Consider the following 23,157-nt stretch of genomic DNA (forward strand, 5'->3'; position numbering starts at 1 on the left):
TTGCCCACCAAGATCATCTGAGCTACAATAGTTCTAAAGAAATGAGTTTCTCCCCACTAGAGATTAGGCCACTGTTATCGGAAATACTAGCTAATGCAGTTGTAGCCTATAAAACTGAGCTGCTACAACTTAGATTTTATAGCCTGGAAGGAAGAAAAAGCTTTAGGCACAGATGACAGAACATTTCAGTACCTAGTGTGAAACTGGAGTTTGCTTAAATTGGCTATTCCACTGCATTGCTCTAGCCTCCTGGTGAAAAGTGGTCTCTGCAGTTCTGCAAACCCTTTTTCATGTACAACAAGAACCAATCATTTCACTTGGAAATCCCGTGAAAAGAGACAGTTACAAGCAGTGCGTAGCTACAGAAGATTCTTCAGCCATTGCACCACATTACTTTGCTTGACTGGTGCACTAGAGACAGTAACACTGTGCATAGTCAGTACTTTAAGGAATTTGTGCCAAATGTTTAAACAAATCAGGTACAAAGGTGGGGCTTTCAGAGGTGTTAGACTTCTTTTCAAACTTGTCTATCACAAGATAAATGGTATATTTGTATGTTTGTAATAGTTATGGAAAGGTAAAAACTGAATCCACCCCAGTGGAAAACTTCAATCTATTTCTTAGATTTGTCTTTGCTTTCATTTTTTAAAGCTGACAGTTGGAATTTTTAATACAAAATTTGAGGCTTCAAGAGAAGCAGGATTTTTAGAACTGAATTTACAGGCTAAGGTGAACATGCATTTTGAGAGTTTACCTTTTGAGGTTGAACTAAGCAGTAATGTGCAAGTATCACAACTGCTTAGGCTGTATGCCTGTGTCAACTGTTCAGCGTTCAGCTCCCTGAAAACTTCATAAGGTTGGGATAAGAACTCATGGGAATAAAGTTTGATTTGACTAACTACCTGATTACTGTTTATGGAATGAAGCTTACGAAACTTGTGTAGCTGAAAGACAAATACACAGTTTAAAGTCAGTGTCACCATCGCTCTAGAATTAAAGGAATTTCTAGAAGCAATCAGGAAATCACTGAAGCTCTCAAAATTGAGAAGGGCAAGTTAACAAGGTGCTGTGAATAAAAGCAGATTTGGTGTGATCCACTACAGAAAATATTAGAGGCTGTAGTATGGCTTTGTTAGTACTAAAGGCAGATCTAGTATTAGGGTTTAGCAAGTTTCTTGCCAGAAGGATGCCAGGAGTCCAACATAGTTGGAAGCTTTGTACAAGTCATCTAAATTCTATTCTTAAGAGTACAAAGTCTAAACAATGCAAATTCTTTCTCTGAAGAGGCTGCAGATGCATCTTTCTCCACCACCCTGAAAACCAGAGGTTATCAGCAGCAAAGCCACTGCAAAAGAGAGAATTCAGGAAGTACTGTTACCATCTTCTGCCCCAAAGGCTTAGATCTCTTAAATTTTTTTCAGTGCATCTCCTTTACAGCTGTCTATTTTGGTATTCATTCCTGCTTATACAGTAGCTGTTGCTTAACTGCATGCTTCAACTTGAAAGGGAAAAAAAATTTTGGCTGTAACCAAAACAAATCTCTGCTGCCATGAGGATAGTTTTTCTCACAAGCTGTAACTGCCATGCAAGTGACTAGAAAGGGCATCTGAGGACAGCACAATCCAGTTGTTAGGGCTAAGCTGAAAGGAACTTGGTCATGAGCCACTCCTAGCTGCAATAACATAACATTTTATTCCAGTTCCTAGTATAAGCAGCCTGGACAACTATCCCTATTCTTGCTCAGTCGCCCTCTAGTGGCACAGCTTCATTCTCCTGCGTAAACAGGATTTCTTCCTTTTCTCCAGCTAAATCTTAGCAGTAGTAGAATTAGAGGAACTGCATTAACTTTGCCAACACCCCTTAACCTTGAGGGGCAGTTTTAGGTAGGTATATAATTCAGTAGTGACATACTGTGGAGTTTGTGCGCAACAGCTTTGAGGTAGTTCTTGCAGCCTCTGATGATAGATGCAGCACTACATGTTCAGGGCCAACTGGCTAGAAAGCTTTGCAGAAAGAGGGCCTGATGGATAAGTGGAGCACAAGCCAGTATACCCTTGCAGCAAAGGCCAGCTGCATACCAGGCTGCAGTGCCAACAGGTTAAGCAGTTCTGGCCCTCCATTCATGCCTCCCACATCTCTTAAGACCAAGTCTGGAATAGTGTCCAGTTTCATGCTCCCCAATACCAGAAAGGCATTGACATACTGGAGCAAGTGAAGCAGAAAGTCACCAGGATGGACAGTGGCAAGAACAGGGTTTGTTCACCCTTGAGAGAAGGCAGAGGGGAAATCTTATTGCCATCTACAGCTATGTAGTAGGAGGATGTAGAGCCAGACTCTTCTCAGAGACACATAAGACTACAAGATGCAACAGTCACAAGCTGTAACATGGGAAATTCCAACCAGGGAATGAAAAAAGGTTGAGGTTGTTAAGCACTGTGAACCCCCCACCTCCAGATATTCAGAACTGAGCAAAGCTAAACAGTGTGCCTCAGCTGGGCCTGCTTTGCACAGCAGTTTGGACTACAGCCATTCACAACATTTAGGTGCCCCAAAAGTGACCCAGGCTCATGGTGTCCCACACCTAGAACTGCAGAACATTTGTAGGATGCTTCTGGTCATTAGAGAGATTTCCACAGTTGAAGTACAGGCCTGATATAAACTATATCCTATTAGGTGAGGGTTTCTAACACCCTGCTCCCCTGGTGAGCACACAGCAATAGCCAAACTTGAGTCCACACATGTACTTCATAGTATGCCACTACCCTCAAACACTTGAAAGGTGTAGGACCTATGCTTATTTCATTAACTGGGCATTAACCACAGAAAGCTATGTCACTATTGTCAGGAACCAAGAGGAAAAGTAAAGAGCTTCACATGTTGAATATCCAGAGTACTTTAAGGAAGCCTTAAAAAAAAAGCTAACCTCAAACTGCTTCAGAACAAGGAAGGCTTGAACAGTCTTCAGAGAAGAGCTGCACTGCTGAGAACAGTTTGAAGCAGAATAAGCACCATATAAGTTTATACATTTCATGTACAAGTGGAGCTCAAGAGAGGTTCAGTAAGTATTTACAGTATTAGCCCAGAGATACAAAAGCACAGATCAATCCCCTCACATGCAGGTATTAAGGCAAGCCCCAGATAACCAGCATGCTCATGAGCTGATGAGTGCGGAGATACAGTGGCAGAGCAGTGATTGCCAGACAGAGGGTGGAGGCTGAAAGAGGAGACAGAAAGGAAGAACCTGCTTCTTGTATTGCATGAAGTCCCCTGCTGTAGGGCCATCTCCAACCCCACAGCAAGCTGCCAGTCAGCTCTCAGGCCAGGTGTTACTCACTGGATGTTACATTTGGTATTGAATCACTCTTCAGAGGACTTCCATTCAAGAGGTTTTAGTCTGCCTGTGCTAGATGACTGTTTCTTCTTCCCCCCAATTCCCATCCTTCAACTGACCTGTGGAAAAACCCTAATACTGAGGGAAGGTGTCTCGGACTTTTCCAAGGGTGTCCTGCAGACTGTTCTCTACCCATTGTCAGGAGAATGTTCTTGCTTAGAGACAGACAAGAGTCAGATTAATAAAGTAATGATTATCTGTATGTAAATGCATCCAATTGTCATGTAATGCATCCATTATCTGTATGTAAAAGCTCCAGAAGCTCCAACAGCTCATTAACATGACAGCTGATACTAAGCTAGTTCTTCAGAGTATTACTGCTCTGCACAACAGAACTTCATGTCATAGTTTATTTGAGAAGCTGTATCTACATAGAAATACATTAAGTACATTGGAAGACTGCTTCAATTCATACTGAAAAAGTAAGACATTCTTCATGAATGAAGATAATTTTAAGTGCTTTCCTTCTCGCAGCCTTCCCTTAGGGTTCAAGGAAATTCACCTCCACAGCAAACATCTCACTGTAGACTTTCCACATTTTAGACTTGTGAGGGTTATCCAGCTCATTTCTGGGAAGGTAGAGTCTGAAACAAGATTCAATAATGTATTTTGCAGCCTGAGATAGTCTTTGCCTTTCAGCAAGCCAAGAGAGAACTTAAAGCTCATCTCTGAAGTATCAAATACAGCCCTGGATTTTGAGCTTGGATAAACATTAGCCATATCTGCAGGGGACTTTTCACCTGAAGTAGTGAGAAACACAAATAACCTGACCTTTCTCCCCTCTCCCCCCACACCTCCCAGAGCCCCAAGATACATCTGCAAAATTGTTACTGAGTAAAGTCAGTATTATCTCCAGCTAAATGCCTCTGTATGGGATACATGTGACAGGAATTTACCTGCTATCAGGAAGGTCAGTTTGTATTTGATTCAGTATTCAACAAGCTCATCAGCCATGTTCTCCACTTTTAATGCTTACTAAATTTGTTTATAGTGATCACTTGGCAGCAACTGATCAGCTGTAGCTGAATGAGGAGATAGGAGGGCTGCCTTAGCACTGCAACAGTACCATCTCTGCTCCAATCAGCCAGCAGGCAAACAGCCCTGTCATTGGTTTAGTCTACCTAGATCACTGCATCTAGACTATAAGGTGCATTGCTGGCTCAACATTAAGTCTAGAGTTATGAACATAGACTCATTGCTACCTCCTCTCACACTCTGGTGAGACCAATTAAGATGGTTCCCTTCCTATTTCACTGTTCCCCCATCTAGACTATCATATTTAGGTACAATGTCTCCGCATTTCTACATCACTCTGCTAGCAAGACAGACAAGCCAAGCTTTTGCCAGTTGGAGTTCCACCAGGAGTTCTAGTCTCAACAAGAAAAGTCTACCACTGTAGTTTTGTCTTATCAAGAGCTTGAGAAGCAGTAAAGAGCCACTCCTTGGGATCCCAAGCATCATCAGCATCTCTGACTAGTCTTAATTTTTTTTCTACTAAGCTGCTGAATTTGACTTCTAGCTGCACAGGCAGCCATGCTATAGAAACCTATAGTTTGAATAGTTAGCAGTATCTTTTGACATTTAAGGTAATTAAAAATACTTAGAAAGAGAGCTAGGGAAGAGTCCAATAAGTTAACCTGATTAAGATAGATCTCACATATTTAAAGCACTTGGCACAGCACAAGTGTGCCAAGTGCCTGTTTACAAGTTAAAATGGAGAGTCAGACCAGTACCACACAAAAGTCAAGACAGGCTTGATCAGCCAGCTATCTCAGCTCTCAGCACTATGTTTAGCAAGTCAGTTTTGCTCAGACACCAGAAGTTAGGATCTGAAAGCAGTCACTGATCACTTACCTGTTATTCTCAATAAAGGAAGTGTGGAACCAGAAGAAGAATGGGCAGTCATCATAGCCTTTTGGGAGAGCCTAGACATAAAGATCTTGTTTAAGGATTCCATTAGACAGTAGGACTCATTTTTGTAGACAGAGGAGAATTCTCACCTGCTCTCAGTAATTTGCTTTAAGAAGCTACAGCTCCARCCAGAGCTAGTACACTTGAAAAGCCCAATATGACACCAGAGTTATTCTCACTGAAGTTTTGAGACTGGACCAGCCAAACTTAATATGATGAGGTTAGAGACTCATTAAAAGCAACAGTGCAACTGAGACATCTTAATTCAGTACCTATGTTAACAACCAGACTCCCTCCCTGTCTGCATAGGTTGATACAGCAACACTTGCTACCTCCCCATCACTCACTGCACAGGGGATGGAACAACAGCTGTTGCAATGGGGCCACCCCACAGAGCAGCAGTCACTGGGGAGGGAGCCACACAGCAGAGCCAGCCAAGACCCAGCTGCAGTTTGCACTGCTGCTCCTACTCAAGCTCAGAGGCTTGTCTTCATGCTGTTATACTTACAGAATGTGACTCAAATCTGACTTTCACATCACCACTTATAACAGGGCTGTCTTCCAAGCCAATGACTACAGAGTCATTTTCAGAGTCAAAGAAGAGCTGGGTAACAGAACAGAGTAACACTTTCATGAAAATCTACCACAAGGAGACAAGAGACTAATTGATGACAATACCAAGCTACCCATTCATTGCAAACAAATGATTGCAGTGCTATAACAGTAGCCAACAATTCAAGTCACTCAGATATGAGTAAAACACTCATTTACTCATTACACTAGTTAAGTGTTGACTTCTAGGAAAATTGGAAGTTTTTCACCATCTTTCCACTATTTTTCCTACATTTTAGCAAAGTTTGGATATTTTACCTTCAACAGAATCTACAGTGTCTGTTTAGGTAGTCTCATGTGCAGTATTCAACTCTTACAGGAGCACACTTTCACAGAAGCTGAAAGTTGATTTATAAGTTGACTCAGCTAACATGAGTTCATAATATTCTTACCTTGCAGTTAGCCTGAGTGGCACAAACACACTCCAGTACAACTTCCTTTCTCATTATTATCTGCACTTTCATATCAGTTCCATTGCCTTTCCCAACTCCTAAGAAGAAAAAGTTGCATTATAGCAGAGTGCATACACAAGTGGTAATGAAAACCAAGTGCATCAATCCTACTTGAACGCATCTCCTTTCAAAATGCCTTRCAATAGATTTTAGAGAACTTGGATGCTGAAAGCAGCTCAAGCTTCGGTGGTTGAAAGCTGTACTTTGAAGTAGCAGCAAGTACTGCTAGGAGTAGCCTACAGAGTCTAGCTTCACTGACTGAACAAGAACAGCAGTTTAAGACCTCCCCCTCAAAGTGAGTAGTGCTGAATTTTGTACTCAGCCTTTCATCAATACTATCATTACAAGTACAAAGATACATGCGTATCAAGCTGAGGAACATTAATGGATCCAGTTCCATGTCAACCTCACCTGATAACTGATTCCCCTCCCAAAACAGAGCAGGTTTGATGTGAGCCACCATTTGACCAGATACCCAGAAAGAGATAGAACATGCAAGGTGGGGGGGAATTGCATTCTAATGTGCTTTTCATTGCATTTTAACTGTGCCATTTGAATTCTCAAATCCTAGTAAGTTTATGTTCCTATCATGGGCTTAGGAAGAGAGACAGTAAAGAGTTCAGTTGCCTGTACTAGAAAGCTATTATCAGATAGAGGAATGACCAAGTTCAAGAATTCTTACCGTGTATAGAGTGGATTTTGAGGTTTTTTATTTTGAGTTGTCTCTCTGGTGGGAGTTTCAAGTTATACTTGTTTTTCAGGATCTCATAATACCCAACATACCTACTCTGTAATGCAAAAAACCCAGACATTATGTACAGCTTTTGCACCTCACAGACTAATTCCAGTCAAAAGCAGGATTAAATAGATCTCCAGGCTCATAGCTCCCTTAATTCCAGTGCCAAGTAGAAAGTACTCAGTCATTCTCTTCCCCCTCCCCAGTTCAAGCAACCCCTTGTTAAGGGTCTAGACAGATTGAACAACTAAATTTTAAACAGTACCTATATTTGGCATTTCAAGAGGAAATCTGTACTTTTGAGTCTAGCAGAAAGTGAGGCATTTATACTGTGCATTTAAGCATTTCACTCCTTAAAGAGCTAAAAGATGTTCCCATTTTAAACAAGTACATACTGAAAGATGGTTGTGCTCCATTGCTCCATTCTGTTTTACACTAGCAACTGGAATCCCTCAGCCACCAGCTTTGTCTCAGCACATCTCTGCCTATCATGTTATGTGGTGAGTCAAGATGAGTAAAGGGCCCCAAACTGAGGCCCGAGACAATAGCATGTTTCATGTTTCCCTGTAACCGCTATCTCTACAGGATGCATTCCTCCACTCAGCTACAGCAGTACCATAGCCCTTTCCATGCCAGGCTACAGGCTTCAGCAAGGCATTGATACACAGCCCAGCTGTCTTACAGGGCCATCTTGGATATTAGGAACCAGAGCTAATGAAGTTATGAACAGATGTATAAGGAATGTGTTTGGATAAAGGTGAGGGAGATGTGGTACAACCTTACCAGTTGATAGCCTTTCTATAAGGAAAATAAAGACTAAAGAGTACAGTGAGTTTGGGAGTTCAGAATGCAGTAGGAAGCTACAACTCAAAACAATGCAAGAGAAGGGCTTAAAAGCCCACAGAGCTAGTTTGGCTACTGCTACTGGACCTACTCAGGCTTACCTGGGATGGAGTTTCAACTCCTTGAAATTTGGTACTTGTACTTCTATCAGTTCTTCTCTCCCCAAAGTAGTCCAAACTCTCCTACATACAAAGATTTCAAGTGTTAAGACACTGCCACCATTCCCCTTCCCATGCAGGGAACAGTAGTATAATACTAACTTTTTAATTCAAATCTAGTAACAGAGCACAAGCCAAGCTACACAAGTGAGGGGGTAGACAATATATCTCCTAAGAGAGCTTAACTAGAACAAGAATTACTAATTAGAAGCCAGATACATTAAGTCTGTCACCCAGAAGAGAGCTAATAATCCCTTGCCTTCAAAGAGCCTGCACTTATAGATGGTTCTACACCAATTGCTTAGTATTTCTAGCGTGGCCTGTGACAGAAAGTTGAACATTAGTTTGAATCTCTATAGACTAAACTCAGCAAAAAGGAAGAAACCAAACTGACATGCACACCACCTTAGACAGCCTAGTGACCTGGGCCTTCAGCAACCCAGGTCTCCAGATCAGTATCCCAGGTCTGGCAGATCAACATGAATCTGCCCCAGCCGAGTGCTTCCTGATCTTTCTCCCTTTTCCCCAGAAGGCTTGGAAGGGCATCTTGCAGTAATGCTGGCAGTCAAATCAAGACCACAGGCAACTCTTGATGCCTCACACCACGTGAGGGTGGTAAGGAAAGCAAGAACTGCACAAGGCTGCTTAAGAACACTGATGCTACCTTTAGTAAAGCATGCTCAAAAGCCACCTAGACAGTTTTAATTGTTGCTCAAGATCCTAGGTCTATTATGTGTCCCCCACCAAAAAAAATTGGTTCAAAGTTGGTATCCTATTAGGCTCCACTCTCCCAAATCTTTGATCAAGAAGAGTCTTTGTCAAAAAGGAGTTAACATAGTAGCAGAGTTTGCAGAAAGCTTTTTCCAGGGACTGTTTACAGTATCTTTTTTCAAATATAGGCTTTTTGCAAAGTATTAGTGCATTCCACCAATTAAACAAATTCTAAAGGAGTACTTTCAACACCAGAAGAATCAAGTTGGAAGAGAAACAGTCTTCACCTTTGCACTCTCAAACTGGTCACTGTCTATGAGCCAGGTACAGACCATTGTTCCAGTCCTGCCTRTAATAGAAATGAGACATATTGAACTACAGGAATTTAAGTGTATTTACAATTCTTTTTGCAAAGATGAAGTTATAAACCATGAGACAGAAGAGAATGAGATTAGCACCACTAGGTTAAAAACACATACACCCCACAGTATTTCTGAGAAGATTAAGACAAAGCAGTTGGCTAGGTTGTTCCTTGAAAGCAGTCCCCACAATTCTTTGTGGAATTACTAGAGATTTAGGAAGCTGGCCTGTATCAGTGGCTTCCATTTAGCAGGGGACAGAGTCAAGTGTCCCACACTAGATAAGACTGAACTGGTACTGCCAACCCTAGAAGTCAAGAGTTACTTCTTTGCCTCAACTTTTCCAACCCTAAGGCAGCAATCAGTCAAGACTGCTAGCACAAACACTCCAATATTGCCTTACATTTGGATTTACTGCCTCAGAGGTGAAGTTACCCCTCCCTCCACACATTCTTCAAGCTGGTTTTGGTCTGCTGGTAGTTTCAATGTCTATTTTTGTAAAGCCTTTTAAGCTATGTTTCACATTGAGGATAAAGGCTTTGTATGCCAAGTACTACTCTGGTTTAATCCAAGTATTTGGAATGGTAAGAGCAGGTGGCTGAAGATGGGGCAGATGTATGCAGGATGATTTGCTTATTTGCCCAGCTACCTACACACTTCAACAGCTGCAGCACTACTACAGACTGCAGAAAGAACCTGCAGGTCAGCTCACATGCAGAAGCTTTCACTAGCCTGTCCCCCAAAGAGTACATTCTATTCCACATCTCAGTGCCTTATATATCTTTAAGATTCATCAGTACCCAGGATATCCCCCATCCAGAAATTCAACAGCTCTAGCTACATTATCATGCAGGATACTCAGTGTAGGTGACAGGCTGGCAGGGAGCCGCAGTAACAGCTTAACACTTCTGAAAATGGCAGCTTCAATAGCTCTCTATCAGCACAGTCAGGATGGCCGGAAGTTATTGAAGACCATTTTAAGAGATCAGGTGCCAGTTTAGATTGAGACCTGATCTGGACTACCTAGAAATGGGGTTGTACAACACAAAATAGGCAGCATTATACTGATGCTATTCAGTGTTAGCACAAGATGGGTTTAGTGTAGCTTGACAAATACTAGTTCTGCTATGTTTTGAACCTGTACTTAAACCAAAGTAGTCAGGATAAGAATGGTGTGCAAGTAATTTGTGACATGCACACACAAGAAAGTCCTACCTTTGCCTCCTTTACAGTGAATGGCTATGATGTTCTTTTCATCTTGATTTATCCACTCACGGACACTGGCAGTGAATTTCAGCATGTCCCTAGATAAGAGGGAAATTAATGTGATCAAGATGTCATATAGAACTATTACTGCCCTGTATTTTTTTGGACAATACTCACTCTAGTGCTGGGACATTGTGGTCATCAATAAAGATCCTTTCTACCCTGTAATGGAAGTACTTCGGGTCATAGCCTTTTTCACCTATAAGGAAAAAATCCAGGGTTATGCCAGGAAAGGGAATATGCTTGCAACAAAAGTGGCTTAAGACTCCTGACTGCTGGTCTGAGCATATATCTGAGTGTTCAAGTACAGTACTGATAGAACTGATGGATCTAAGTGGAAAAAGCCATCTATGGACAAAGACAGACATTCCTCCCCATACAGGTTACTTAGGTATCTGAGAGTTAGTGCTCTGAAGTACTGTCAGGGTCAACCCCAACATCAGTCACCTACAGACAGGCTGTGAGGAGCTACTGCCACCTTCCTCCATGACTTTTCATCTATTCCTCTGCTGGCTAACAGGACAGTTTTGCCTTTTCAGGGATTCAATATCAATTCTTATTTTGTGTCATACCTTGCCAGCTTCCAGCTCTGATGCTCTATTATTTAGCTGTAAACAAACCATAAGATAGCTGTTCCTGTAGGTTTTTTCAATCATTTCAGCCACCTCTGAACAAGAGGGCTCTTAACTCCTCCTTTACCTTATTCTAAGCCTTCACTAGAAAACTCTCCAACATCACCCCAAGTTTTAGCCCAGGTTCTTAGTTTTCTATCCACTGTATAAAGAGTTGCAGAACATGGAAGCAATTGTTCAGCATGGGAAGGAAGTCTGAACTGCAAGGCATCAAGTATCTGTTTTGCAGGCACTAGTATGATGCATCAGATGCTCAAGATCAATAGCCACATAGAGGCCAGAAGGTACAGGTAGTTATGTACTTTTGATAGATTTGAAATTCTTAAAGATCACATATTGTCTGCATCACATTTTCAAGAGATGTTTCTCTGTTCAGGTGCTAATTATATACACACTATATTGAAAGACTGATAAATATACTTACTGCAGAGGTTGTAGACTTTATAGTGGTCTTTGTGTTTGGTGTCCAAAAATCTTGCAACTTCCTGAAAAGTTAACAAAATACTAATTCCAAGTTCAGAGTAGTTAGTGCTCTATTCTTTATTTCTACTGCCCCCTCACATTTTCCTAGTGAAGTCAGCAACTGCATAAACAAACAGCACTCAGACAGGCTTCTACAGTCCAACAGTTCAGGTTCTTGTCTATTCTGAAAGCACTGCTGTGACTATCTTCCTTTCCCTCCACATTTATGCTTAATATGAGGCAGCATTACTCCAGAAAAGGCATGAATGCCAACATCACATGTCTTTTAGAGGACTAGATAACAATTCTGACTACTCACACTATTACTAGCCTGAGACAGAATGATTTGGTTCTCTGACATCTTCCTAAAAAAAAGGAGTATCAGAGCACCAAGTATGTCCACATTCCGCATATGAGATGCGTCTCACCAGGCTCAGTTGAGAGTCTACACAATGAACAGGGCAGCAAGTTGGAGACCGTCATTTAGTCATTCCAACCAGCAGGACTAGAAGTAACTTGATAATCTAGTCCACACACAAGCTATTGGAAAMCTAGAAGTGAAACAGCATTCAGAAATACTGAACTTGCCAGAACAGAGGGGCTTTTTACCTCTATAGGGTTCCTATAGAAAGACTGCTTCCCAGAAGATGGAAATGACATTGCAATAATACGATCTGTGGAGAAGACATGATTGAGAACATTATGAAATTGCCAATTCCTACCCTAGTTATAGGAACTGCCTGCCCATTTCTCAGAGACTGTTGTRCATTTAGCATAGCTAGAGCAGGATCAGCTGCTGATATAGAACAGAGCCTTCCTGAAGGATCAGCTGCTATTAAGCAGTCTCCACAGAATCACACAGAGGCAAAATACTACAGTAAGCCAGTCAATAGCTTCTTAACTTTGGTTCCCTACACCTCAGGGGAATTTCTATCATTACATACAGCATATACAACCTCTTCCAAAAAGCTGTTAAACCTTGAAGGACATCAGAGCCAAGAATCCATATTATAAAGTCCCACAGAAGAGGAATATGCCAAGTTTGAATTTGTATTAGATTTCATTGTCTACTGAAAAGGCTTCCTCTACTTCATGTCAGTGTTCATTAACTACAGTAATTGGTGTTAACAGGATGTTATAGGCTGCAAGGTGCCATTTGTTTCTACAAGAGTTCTACAAACCAGTAACATAAGTGAGATCCAGATCAAAGCCATCTTTCATGTAACGCCTTTTGTTTTCTGAGACCTGCCAAAAAGGAGTAGAGTTAGAAGTCCTCCTAAGGAATGCTAAAGATCAACAAGTGTTGCCTATTACTAGGAAACACCATTCATCTAGCCTATGAAGCTAAGTCACAAGTAGCAGAGCCTCATTTTGCTATAGCAAAGTTAACAGCACTAACTGAGAGTAGCCTTTATTATGTTACTATAAGTAGTAGAGGCTCCATATAGCACTTTTGCTCTGAAGTATCAAAGTTCATTCTAGTGGAAGGAGCACTGCCAATTCTGCAAACTGCAGTATTAATCTGTCATTGGAATGCAAGTGTCTGGGGGAAGGAAGGAGAGCGCTACAGGCAGCATAAGCAAGACTTATTCCCAAGTACATAAATGGACTTAAATTTCAAGTACAGCTTTCCTGATGAAGCTAGAAAAAGAGCATTTACAATAGGATAATGCTTCATAGCACCTGAGAGTTCTTTCCACCTGCAGTAAGTGGCATAAGCATTAAAATTCCCAACCTTTCCCATGTGAGGGAAGGTGATCCACACACCGCACAGACTAGTCAGTCAAGATGCACTGTGGTATCACAATCAAACTTTGTTATGCTGGCCATCTCTTCACAGGAAGAGGAGCCTCTCAAACACTAGAGACCTAGAGGTTGTTAGCTACACTGAAGCTGGAGGCAGAACTCCAGTACCCTGTCAGTTACACAGAGCAGCACTGTTGCTTAAGCAATATTATCAGTTTCAAACCAATGGGCTGTGGGCAGTCTTGCCACTCATTCTTCATTAATGGCTATCTGGGGAAGAAAATAGAGTTGGAAACAGCAGTAGTAGCCTAGTTGTGTTACCAAGCCAACTTACCATCCTCCTGGTCACCACTTCAAGTTGTTTCTTTTGCGAGGCTAGGCGGAATATTCTTATTAGGATGACAATTCTCAGAACTCGAAGGAGAGTAACCATTCTAGATGGGAGAGCCAGGTTCACCACGAAAGAAAAAACAAAATTAAGCCTAGATGCAAAGGTATTTTAAAGCTATTTAAAAACGGTTTCAAAGACAGCCTAGAACTTTATTTCATGTATCAAACTAAGACCTCTCAGGTTGATTTTGGAGAAACTGCAATATAAGCTTGAAGAACTCCATGTTTTATTGTTGAGGTTTCTGGGGGCACATGTACTGAACAGCTCTAACAGAATTAGGTACTGCCCTACTTGCCTGAACAAGCTTTTACTGGCATTTCTTCTCAGCAAGCAACAAGTTCCCCAAACAGTTAATATCTGTTATTAACCCTGAATTTTTGTTCCCTGAAGCTTATTTTCAAGTGTACACTTAAATGTAAATAGCCACCTGAAAAACAGGTGAAAAAAGCTAGACAGGCTATGCATCATGCCTTAACTAAGAAGTCTGAGAACAGATGAGTATAAATCCTGTTTAATCATTCAGCCATTTGATCTGATGATTTAGCCTTCTGGGGAAACTTTGAACTGCTACTGAACTTTGAAGCAGACAAGATGCTTATGTGAGTGGTTCTACAGAAGCAAACTGCACAGGGGAAGCTGCTTTTGCGTATCCCTAGGGACTAAGGCAAACTAATTTAATCATTATTTAATGAGGTATGTCAGCAGATACTTTAAGTAGCATATGCACATATTTCAGGTCCTGATACACTTGGATAAGAACCTTACTACTAAAGTTCTGCTTGGTGAATACTTTAAGTACAGGGGAAATATTATTGAAGCTTTCTCCCATTACTGCCAGCTGAAGACAGCATGCTCTCTACTGACATAGAGCCTGTTCATGTCATGAGGACAAGGTTGCCCTGGACATCTTAAGGTCAAGTCTTCATTTCTCCTATCTCCCTCCTAGTCCAGTATCACCCTGTATTGTCTTGAGAGTTCCCTTGAAACTAGCAGCCAGGCAAGGAGATGAACAAGTGGTGGAGTAAGGACTCCAGAGCCTTTCTCCCCAGTCTGAACTACAATTGTAAGAAGCAGCTCTGTAGATCTGTGGGATTCAACCCGTTTGCCTTCTGTCCTTTAGGAGCTAATGCTTAACTAGCTGACTTCCCAAACTGTTACCCAGCTCTCATTCTTCAAGTGATGTCCCTTTATAGGTCAGTAGACTTTAAGGAAGCAAATAATTTGTCCCAATCCATACCCCACTAGACCAGGTTAAAAGAGAGACCACAACCCTCCATCATGGCATGTTACCCTCAGGAACTGCCACAGAAATGTGACTATTGCCACACTCATAAGCTCTCATCTGCATGAAAGCTGCTCAGATTCTAACTATGCTAAGACTGTAAAGTTGCTTTAAGRCCTCCATCCTCTTCTGGAGGCAGAGCTATGAGGAGACAGAGGTGACAAAACAGGCAGACTACAGGAAATTAGTTGGACCATATGAACACTACTGGAACATTAGCTGGGAAGACCCTCTTGTCTCAGTCTGGGATTTAGCCAATCTAAAATATCATCTGCTGCCAGGTGGTAATACTTTGTTCCAAGCAAGACTGAAGAGCCTTTACCAAGAGAAGCCCTACAGAGACCCTCAAGAGTTGTGTGGGTAAGGCAATAGGCTCCAGGTGAGTACCTTTAGAGAGCATCAGTTCCTTTTTGTGGCCCAAGGGCAAAACAGACATTGTTCTGAACCATCAACTTCAGCAGTTACAATACAAGGGACTTCACACACTGATCTGCAACAGGCTGCAGCAATGCAGGATCAGGCCTACTATTAACAGAGCCCAAAAGTGACAGCAGTGCAGATGCCCTGTGACAGGGCTACTGCTGGTGAGGATCCCTCTCTTATGATGCATCTTACCATTAAAGGCAAGAAAGATGCTTATAAAGACTGTGCCCAGAGATATGGGAAGTCATCATTTAACTCAGATTAGTGTTAAAAAAAATTGGTGGAAAACAGCATCCTGTGATTCTGAGCCTGCAAATTCTACTCCCTTGAGAGCTCTAGTTTTTGAAACCAAGTCAGGATTTGAAGAGACTACTAGTTCTTTCAGATGTTTGTCCAGCCCTGGATTCTTGAACAATTAGGCTTAAGAGTTGGTTTCTTCTAGAAAAGAATTTCTCCATGCACCCAGTAGTCAGATAAGAATTTAAAAGAGTTGAAGTTTCCCAAGCTGGTGCAAGACAGTCTCACTGCCTACTTCAAACCTAGTGCAGATCAGAAACTAATCCAAGACTTGTATTATTGTCTCCATCAGGAATGAACTCCTGTCACAGGAGATTTCATCTGATCAAGCTACAGAAGTCAGATGAACATGAACTAATTCAATTCATATTTCCATAGAGAGTAAACTCTCCTTTCCTAGTAGGAGACTAAAACTTCAGCACACATTACTATGGGGCTTTTGGGAAAACAAGGCAGAGGAAGCAGGATTATCTGGTGACTTTCTATTTCAAGATCCATTGGATGGAGAGCCTCCCTCAGTTTTCTAACTTTCCTGTTCTGTTCCACTTCCTACTACAATCCAGCTCTTCCCTTCATCATTTCACCTCAGGTTCTCCTTTCTTTAGGAGGGCTGTGCCCCTCAGAGCTTGAGGCAGTAGTGTATTTGCTGGCCTCACTATTCACTTTGCTTACCCCAACCAGTATATTTAAGTTTGTCCCTGCCTTTGAGGCTGAGACAGTCTTGAGTAGAACTGCAAGACTAGAGTCCCTACTCTTTATTAGCCTGTACTATGAAATAGTACTGCCATTATTTGTAATATAGTATGCACACAGCTAGCTTGGAGGTGCCCCAAGAAGATTTCTAGATCATCACATCTAGATTTCACATTTAACAGTTGTTATGCCATTCTTACCTTGGTATCTGATCTGTTTCAGCAAGGTCAGAGAAGGAGTATGTCATGTTAATTAACAGAGTGCCCACCACAATGAATGCATCCAAAACATTCAGCTTGGACCGGAAGTAGTTCCTGAAGCTGAAACAAGGCAAGTTTTAGACAGATGTCCACACAGCTGTCAAGCTGCTTCTACCATAGGCTGAAGTACTTGTCAGCAACCCAAAAACTCAGACTAAAACCCAGGTCGGGGAGGAGAGAGAGAAGAGCCTATACAAAGCTACTGTTAGAGGTAGGTTCTCATGAAGTAGTTAACACACTGAGCACTGAAGTACCACTAAAAGTCTTGCACCTGGTCTACACTGCTCAAATGATAGCAATGCTGACGCAGTTTCCAGGTGCTCACTTGTACCAAAAGCATATTACAAGTTAGTCTATATAATTGTAACAGCCAATCTATGCAGCCAAGGCAGAAGACAAAGCCCTTGCCTATGACCAGGCAGTTAGCCTACAGGGTAATCCACATTCATAGTCCCTAGCTTAAAGTATTATTTTGTGACTAGCTTGAGGTCTTGCCATGCTGACTTCATCTTTGACCAAGTCTTACCCTTCAACAAATACCCTCAGTAGAACATCAATGAGGAAGAAGAGTGCTATTGCCAGGGAAACTCCTTCAAGAATCTCTCTAATGCCCCTTTTCTTCTCACTGATAGCCAGATCCATAATCACAACTATAATGTCCACAATGATGAGCAGAACTCCAAATACTCTGCAAGAAAGCAACACAGATCAACTTGATAAGTAGGACAGTTACTGACACTCCCTGATTGAGGAGCACAAGCCTGGATTTGTTTTACACTGGGACAAGCATGGGGTTTCTTGTGCAAAATTCAGGCCTGCTTGCATAAGCAGCTGAACAATTCAGAATTGCATTTTTGAAGTGATCTGCAAGAATGGCATCATCCACATGGAGCTGCATGTTTTCTACTCAGACTCAGCTGTAGTAACTAATCAATGATTCCACAACTATTTTAACAGTGCTGCAGACCTGAGTGCTTTAAGCACACAAGTATCAATACTGTCTTTTTACATTTGCTCCTTCCCCACTCAAGAGATCAGGCATTCACTTAAAAGTAACTATCTTTGAAGGCTTACTTTGTTTCAGCATACAGCTGACCAACTGGTTGTTCAAGGCCTGCCACTTAATCTAGGGTAAGCCATTAAGAGCTTTTGCCCCAGTCAGTAGCATTTAGAGTTGACTTTCTGCTGTTCCTGGAGAATGTAGTCATACCTGTGGTTTAAGGCTGCTTTTCCAATCAGATTACTTTTTTGAAGTCACTTTTTAGGGGAGAGACAGGGGGTTCAGTAATTTTCAGAAGCAGCAGGCTGGCATCACTATTTTCCAAGTAACTCTAAGATGATCTTACACTAGAAGTAACAGCTACATCTACCTCCCCCTATACCATTACATGCATGATTTTTACCTGAATCCAAAGGACATCACAAATGGAGAAATTTTTCTCCTAATGGTACTGTAAGAGAAGAGAACAAGTGTCAGGACAGGTGACATTTTACTACTGATATTAGCTAGAAGAGCAGTGTTACTGCAGTTCACATTCTTTTGTTTTTAGAGTTCTGCATCACACTGATTTTCTTTAAGAGGAAATTATTCAGTTACATTCATGAAGTATGTAAGTTAAGGCAGTACTTGAAAACAATGCTTTGTCAACTTGCTGGAAACTATATTCATTAGCTACAGACCCTAAGAGTCTAGCACTCCTACTTCTGCAAAACACTAGTGTCACTGAATTTGTGACACTGAAGTCTGCAATATAACACTCAGTTACAAGCTACAGACTTTAAGGAGTGGGTTTATGTAGTAGCTATTGGTCAAGAGGAAGATTTAAGCATGCACATCACTCTTAAGGCATGTCGTATGAGATACTAGTTTATTGCAGAGTCGGAGGGTCTGGAAGAAAGTACTTGTTAATAGCTCCACTACCACCTCTGTGCTCTTGAAATATGAAGAAAGGAAGTTCCTCTTCCACCTTTAAAAGGGAATGTTGGTTTGGCTTTCAGATTGAAGATTCACAAGTGTCTTAAGACAGACATTACTGAAGCCAAATTCTTTCAACTACAAGAGTTATTTTTGGCCCTAACAGGATTCCAACACCCTGTTTTCAGTTAAGGAAGATTTATTGCCTAGCAGGTAAGCTTTAAGCCTTCTAGTTTAAAGCTAGGCCTTTATTCATCTAGCAAGATGTAGTGATACAAGTCTCCTGATACTCTGCCAAGAGCTAAGGTAGAAGCCATTCTCTGCACACTCCATGTTCAGACAGCAATGTGTTCAAGCTGTTAAGGCAATCTGCTAAGTCATCTCAGAACTTAACTACTGGAAGCACTGGAAGCTTTCTTTACCACTTAAGAATAAAGATCTCCAAGTAGATTTTTCAGTAGGACCTACTGAAAATTCTGACATACTAACAGTACGTACCAGTAGATTCCTTTTTGTATTGTTTACATGTCTATCATTTCTTGCCCTTTAACTACAGTTACTGCAATTTTTCCCCCCATAACATTAGAGATACCACAGTTACATGAAGTTTGTCAGTTCAGCAATGCATACTGCACCCAAATGATCCCAAGTTAGTTGTTTCCTCTAAAGTAGTTTGAGCATCAAGTTCCACTTTGTGCATATCCTTAGCACATCAATAACTCAGCAGTTTAAGACAAGGCTGAACATCTTAGAAGTGATGAAGTAGTATCTTGCTGGGTTTATTGAACTAAGCTGCACTCCTCTATCAAGTTCAGAGATAGTCTAACCAGCCAACTGGCTAAAGACAAGCCTCTTACTAGATACACAAAAAAAAGCAGCATACGCACTACTCCAGTTTGACCTGCCAACATCCTAGAGCAGTCAAAGTGAATATGGCACAACATTCAAGTACTTAGTCTTTGAGATGCATTTGAAAGCATCAAGTTCTGAATTCTATAACATCTTGTCCTGTACAAGGTAAACTGAGATAGTTTACTTAATCTCACTGTTCTCCCAATACAGGAACAGACAAACAAGCTTCTCTCAGTACCAGATCATTAGCTCCTATAGCATACTTCTGCCTTAAGTCAGTGACAAGTGATAAACACAGTCAGAAAATAACTACTTCAAGAACAGAGTTACTCACTAGCAAGTTCAGAGAGTTCAATCTTGATAAGGGCATAGCACTTACCATTAGCCCCAGATACTAATTCACCTTATTCTCACCAGCAATTGTGCTTTCATACCTTCCCAAACACATCAGGTTGGAAAAATTCATGCAATACAATTTGAGTTACTCATTTTCCATAATATGATGGACTTGTAACCAACTCCTGGGTTGAGCTTCCATCTCTAGAGACAAAGCTCCCTGAACTTACTTGCCTTTATTATGCATTAGAACAAGTTTCGATATCAAGTGATTTACCGAGCTTCTCTACTTCAGAAAGCCATCTGCCTTTTCATTTTGACTTTACATTCAAGCTTTTTGGGGTAAACAAGGCACTTAGCTTACTTGGAACAGCTGTCCAGTTCGTTATCCTCATCACGACCATCATCAATCTTTATAGCAGGCTCTTCTGTCATTGGAGAGCTGGCAAAGGAATAGCACAAGTCACATCCTAATGCAGATGTCAGCTTTATACATTGCTACCCCTCATTGTTCCAGAAGAGGGACTGTTACTTCTAACTGAGTAGTGAGCAGCAACCTGGGCCACAGTACAGGCATAGTATCAGGGTGGGGGACAGACTTCCCTGTATGATGGCATGGCAGAAGCCCTTAGCTTGTACTGATCTAGTTCCACCTAGCAAATCATCTTTCAAAAGCTTCCTTAGGGGCTGGAGAACAGATGCATTCAGCTATAGCATAAGGGCCTCTGGAGTAGGGCATCTACCCAGCAACTGGCATTCTAGCATCATGACTGACTGACCTTACAAAGGTTAAAAGGTATCTCACCCAGCTGGAGCATCTCACTTCTTTCAACTGCTTGATGACCTGTGCTTCTTAAGAAGCTACCTCCTGTCCCTCCTCCTTCCCTTCCCCATCCTCACTTCAGCAATCCAAATTAGACTTTTGGAAGAAATATTCACCCAAAAGAAAATGTACAAGTAATCCAAGAGTCTGCTGAGGACTCAGTGTCTAGTCCACACTCTGGAAGTGCAAGAAACGTGCAGATGCAAAGTTACTTCAAAAAATCCAAAAACATTAATGCTATTTCAGTAAAGTACTTGTTCAGAAAATGAACACTTGCATCAGAAAAAGCCATAGTACAGAGCCATTTTTGTGCAGAGCAGAATACCAGACCAGAAATTGGAAGACCAGAGCAGCAGCAGCTGAGCTAATGCTAGAACAGCACTTTTTTGTCTGTGGCTGCTTGCCATAGCTGCCTTAAAGGTCTCTTTAGATCAAGTTTTCATTCAGCCACCCGAAAAGCAGCCTTGAAGGCTCCAGGATGACTTCAGAGGAAGAGTAACATCCAAAGCCAAGAATCTACATTTCAGTCTTCTCTACAGAAACAGAGTATGGTGCATAATAGCACAGCCACAGCAAGTCTTGCTGTGGTGCTCTCTGGCATCATTGCTATTTGTGCAGGAACAGCTGCACACACATTCAATATTGGTGCTTCCATGCTGTTCTGAGGCAAATTAAAGTGTTTTTGAAGCATTAATAGCAACTCAGAAGATCTAAATATTCTTCATCCTTCACAATGGGCCCACATACTGGCACTGTTTCTACTACATGGGCCATCCCCCTTTTTAGCCACAAGTCTAATGACTTGTTATATCCTACAGCTCCAGCAACCAGTGCTAATATTGCACCATCTGCATTCAGATTAGTCTAAAGAAGAATGATGGTGTTCCCCTCCCCCCCAAGCATTTTCAGTGTTTAAGCCTAATTTTTCCTCTTCAGTGTCTCCAGACCCATTTCCTCACTTTGTTCCTAGAACTGAAGCAAAGTGCTAGAGATACATGGCCATCAGCTATGCTTCTGGCTGTTTTTAAAGGAAAATTCACCTTGGAATTTCCACTTAACATAGAGCAGGTTTAGTGAATGCTTCTGCTGTTACTGGATTTTTGCTGCAGGTCACATGCTTGTGCACACATGACATGCACCAAATACTGCTTTATCCTTTGCTCTGAATAAGCCAGTATTGCCCATACACTTAGCGTCAGATGCTGTCCATCAATTCTGCCATGTGCCCTGGAGTTGAGTCCCAAGCGCCTTTAAGTACACAAGAACACTGACTTCTCCATGTCTCAATTGTACAAGTGTTAACCTGAGGCCATAGCTTCAGACATGCAGAAGAGCACAGGTTAGGTCACTCTGAGTATTTTCAAGGTGCATATCAGAGCATGAGGTACCCTAGATTCTACTGGCACCTCGAAGGCTTGCTTGTGAAAAGCAGGATTAACCATTTTGGATATTAAAAACAGCCACTAAGGGCAAAACCTGCTACATGGACCCATGAGACAGCTTCCACGGAAGAGGAGGCAGAAAAACCCAAGACACTTGCTCAGCACTGTTGAGAGGTAATGCTGGCAACTCTTACACCTAAATGAAGAGCGACAATTGTGTCTTGGGTTCGGGAGCCAGTCTTTAACATAAGAAGAAACCGGACAACAAGTCTAAGTACATTGTTTCTACTGTGCTCTCAAAGGAGTCTAGTTCTGGATAATGCTTTCTTCAGGTGGAGCTTGTTTTCCTGAACACCTTACTTCTTACCTATCACCTAAGCTGAAAAAAGCTCTCTGCCACAAGCTACTGCATCTAGTCTTTCACTGCTGGGGTGGAAGGGAGGAAAAGGAGGATGCCCTAGAAGAACCCATTTTCCATCCACACAAAGCACAAGCTTCTGTGACCACTCTCAGAGCAGGGGAATTTAGACTTGAGGCTTTCAAGAAGAGCAGAACAAGGTGCTGCCCACAAGAGACCTTGACAGTGTTTCCAAAGGCCAGAAGAGAGCAGGACTAACTGCCATGAACCTACCACATCTGGGCTAGGTACTCTGTAGTCCTCAAGAGCAGTTAAGGAATGTAATTAAAAAAAAAAAAAATCAATAACAGCACACCTCCTTCCTTAAAGATATCACTCCTCCTAAATAACAGGATTTTAAAGAGGGTGGAAAAATACCGGGATTGTATGCTGTATTATCTTAGTGTAGTCCATAATTCTTCTCTGACTTGGTTGTACTGAGGGCACTAGGTCACTCTAGCCAGAGGAGCACAAGCGACACCTCAAGGCCAGATTCGCACGCTGGCACGGGCCGTTTCACCCACCTGGAAGCTTCCGCCAGCTCTGACCCTTGCTCGTACCTCACAGTCGTCATCTTGCCTTTGCTCTGCTCGTCTTAACAGCAGCACATCTGGTTAAGGGGAGACGAGCACAGGGACGTGAGCAGACCCCAGGGCCCCTGCCCGAGCAGCCGCGCCGCGGCGCGACGCCAGGGCTGACACTCCCGCAGCTCAGGCCGCTCCGCCGCTGCCCGCGGGGCCGCTGGGCGCCAGGGCGCTCGGGAACGTGACCGGGGTGCGCCGAGGACCCCACGCAGCCCCGAGCGCGGGCCGCTTCCCACGCTCCCT

At 42.1% G+C, this 23,157-nt stretch overlaps 1 protein-coding gene across 1 annotated transcript; it reads right to left on the reverse strand.

The window, feature by feature from the left end:
- Positions 1 to 3,703: 3,703 nt before the first annotated feature.
- On the reverse strand, positions 3,704 to 22,904 carry LOC112969890 (phosphatidylinositol 3,4,5-trisphosphate 3-phosphatase TPTE2-like). The gene is made up of 18 exons (XM_026073687.1): positions 22,855 to 22,904; positions 20,093 to 20,170; positions 18,029 to 18,076; positions 17,152 to 17,313; positions 16,566 to 16,685; positions 13,614 to 13,713; positions 12,715 to 12,778; positions 12,143 to 12,207; positions 11,496 to 11,556; positions 10,557 to 10,638; positions 10,389 to 10,477; positions 9,102 to 9,163; positions 8,047 to 8,127; positions 7,049 to 7,154; positions 6,307 to 6,404; positions 5,811 to 5,906; positions 5,246 to 5,316; positions 3,704 to 3,975 (listed from the first exon to the last, which is right to left on the reverse strand). Exons 1-18 carry the CDS (start codon positions 22,902 to 22,904, stop codon positions 3,873 to 3,875), a joined length of 1,536 nt encoding a protein of 511 aa, XP_025929472.1. The 3' UTR covers positions 3,704 to 3,872.
- Between the last annotated feature and the right edge of the window lie 253 nt (positions 22,905 to 23,157).

This window comes from Apteryx rowi, unplaced genomic scaffold (assembly GCF_003343035.1).
Source record: "Apteryx rowi isolate R43461 unplaced genomic scaffold, aptRow1 scaffold_372, whole genome shotgun sequence".
Lineage (NCBI taxonomy): Eukaryota > Metazoa > Chordata > Aves > Apterygiformes > Apterygidae > Apteryx > Apteryx rowi.

Bases quoted from the DNA above. Each gene is read 5' to 3' on its own strand.
- LOC112969890 (XM_026073687.1), bottom strand. From the start codon at position 22,904: ATGACGACTGTGAGGTACGAGCAAGGGTCAGAGCTGGCGGAAGCTTCC. The intron at 16,686-17,151 runs GTAAGACTTGGT...GCCTTGTTTCAG, and splicing joins CTGAGGGTATTTGTTGAAGG to CTTCAGGAACTACTTCCGGT. The intron at 13,714-16,565 runs GTAAGAATGGCA...TCTCCCATCTAG, and splicing joins GAAACAGATCAGATACCAAG to AATGGTTACTCTCCTTCGAG.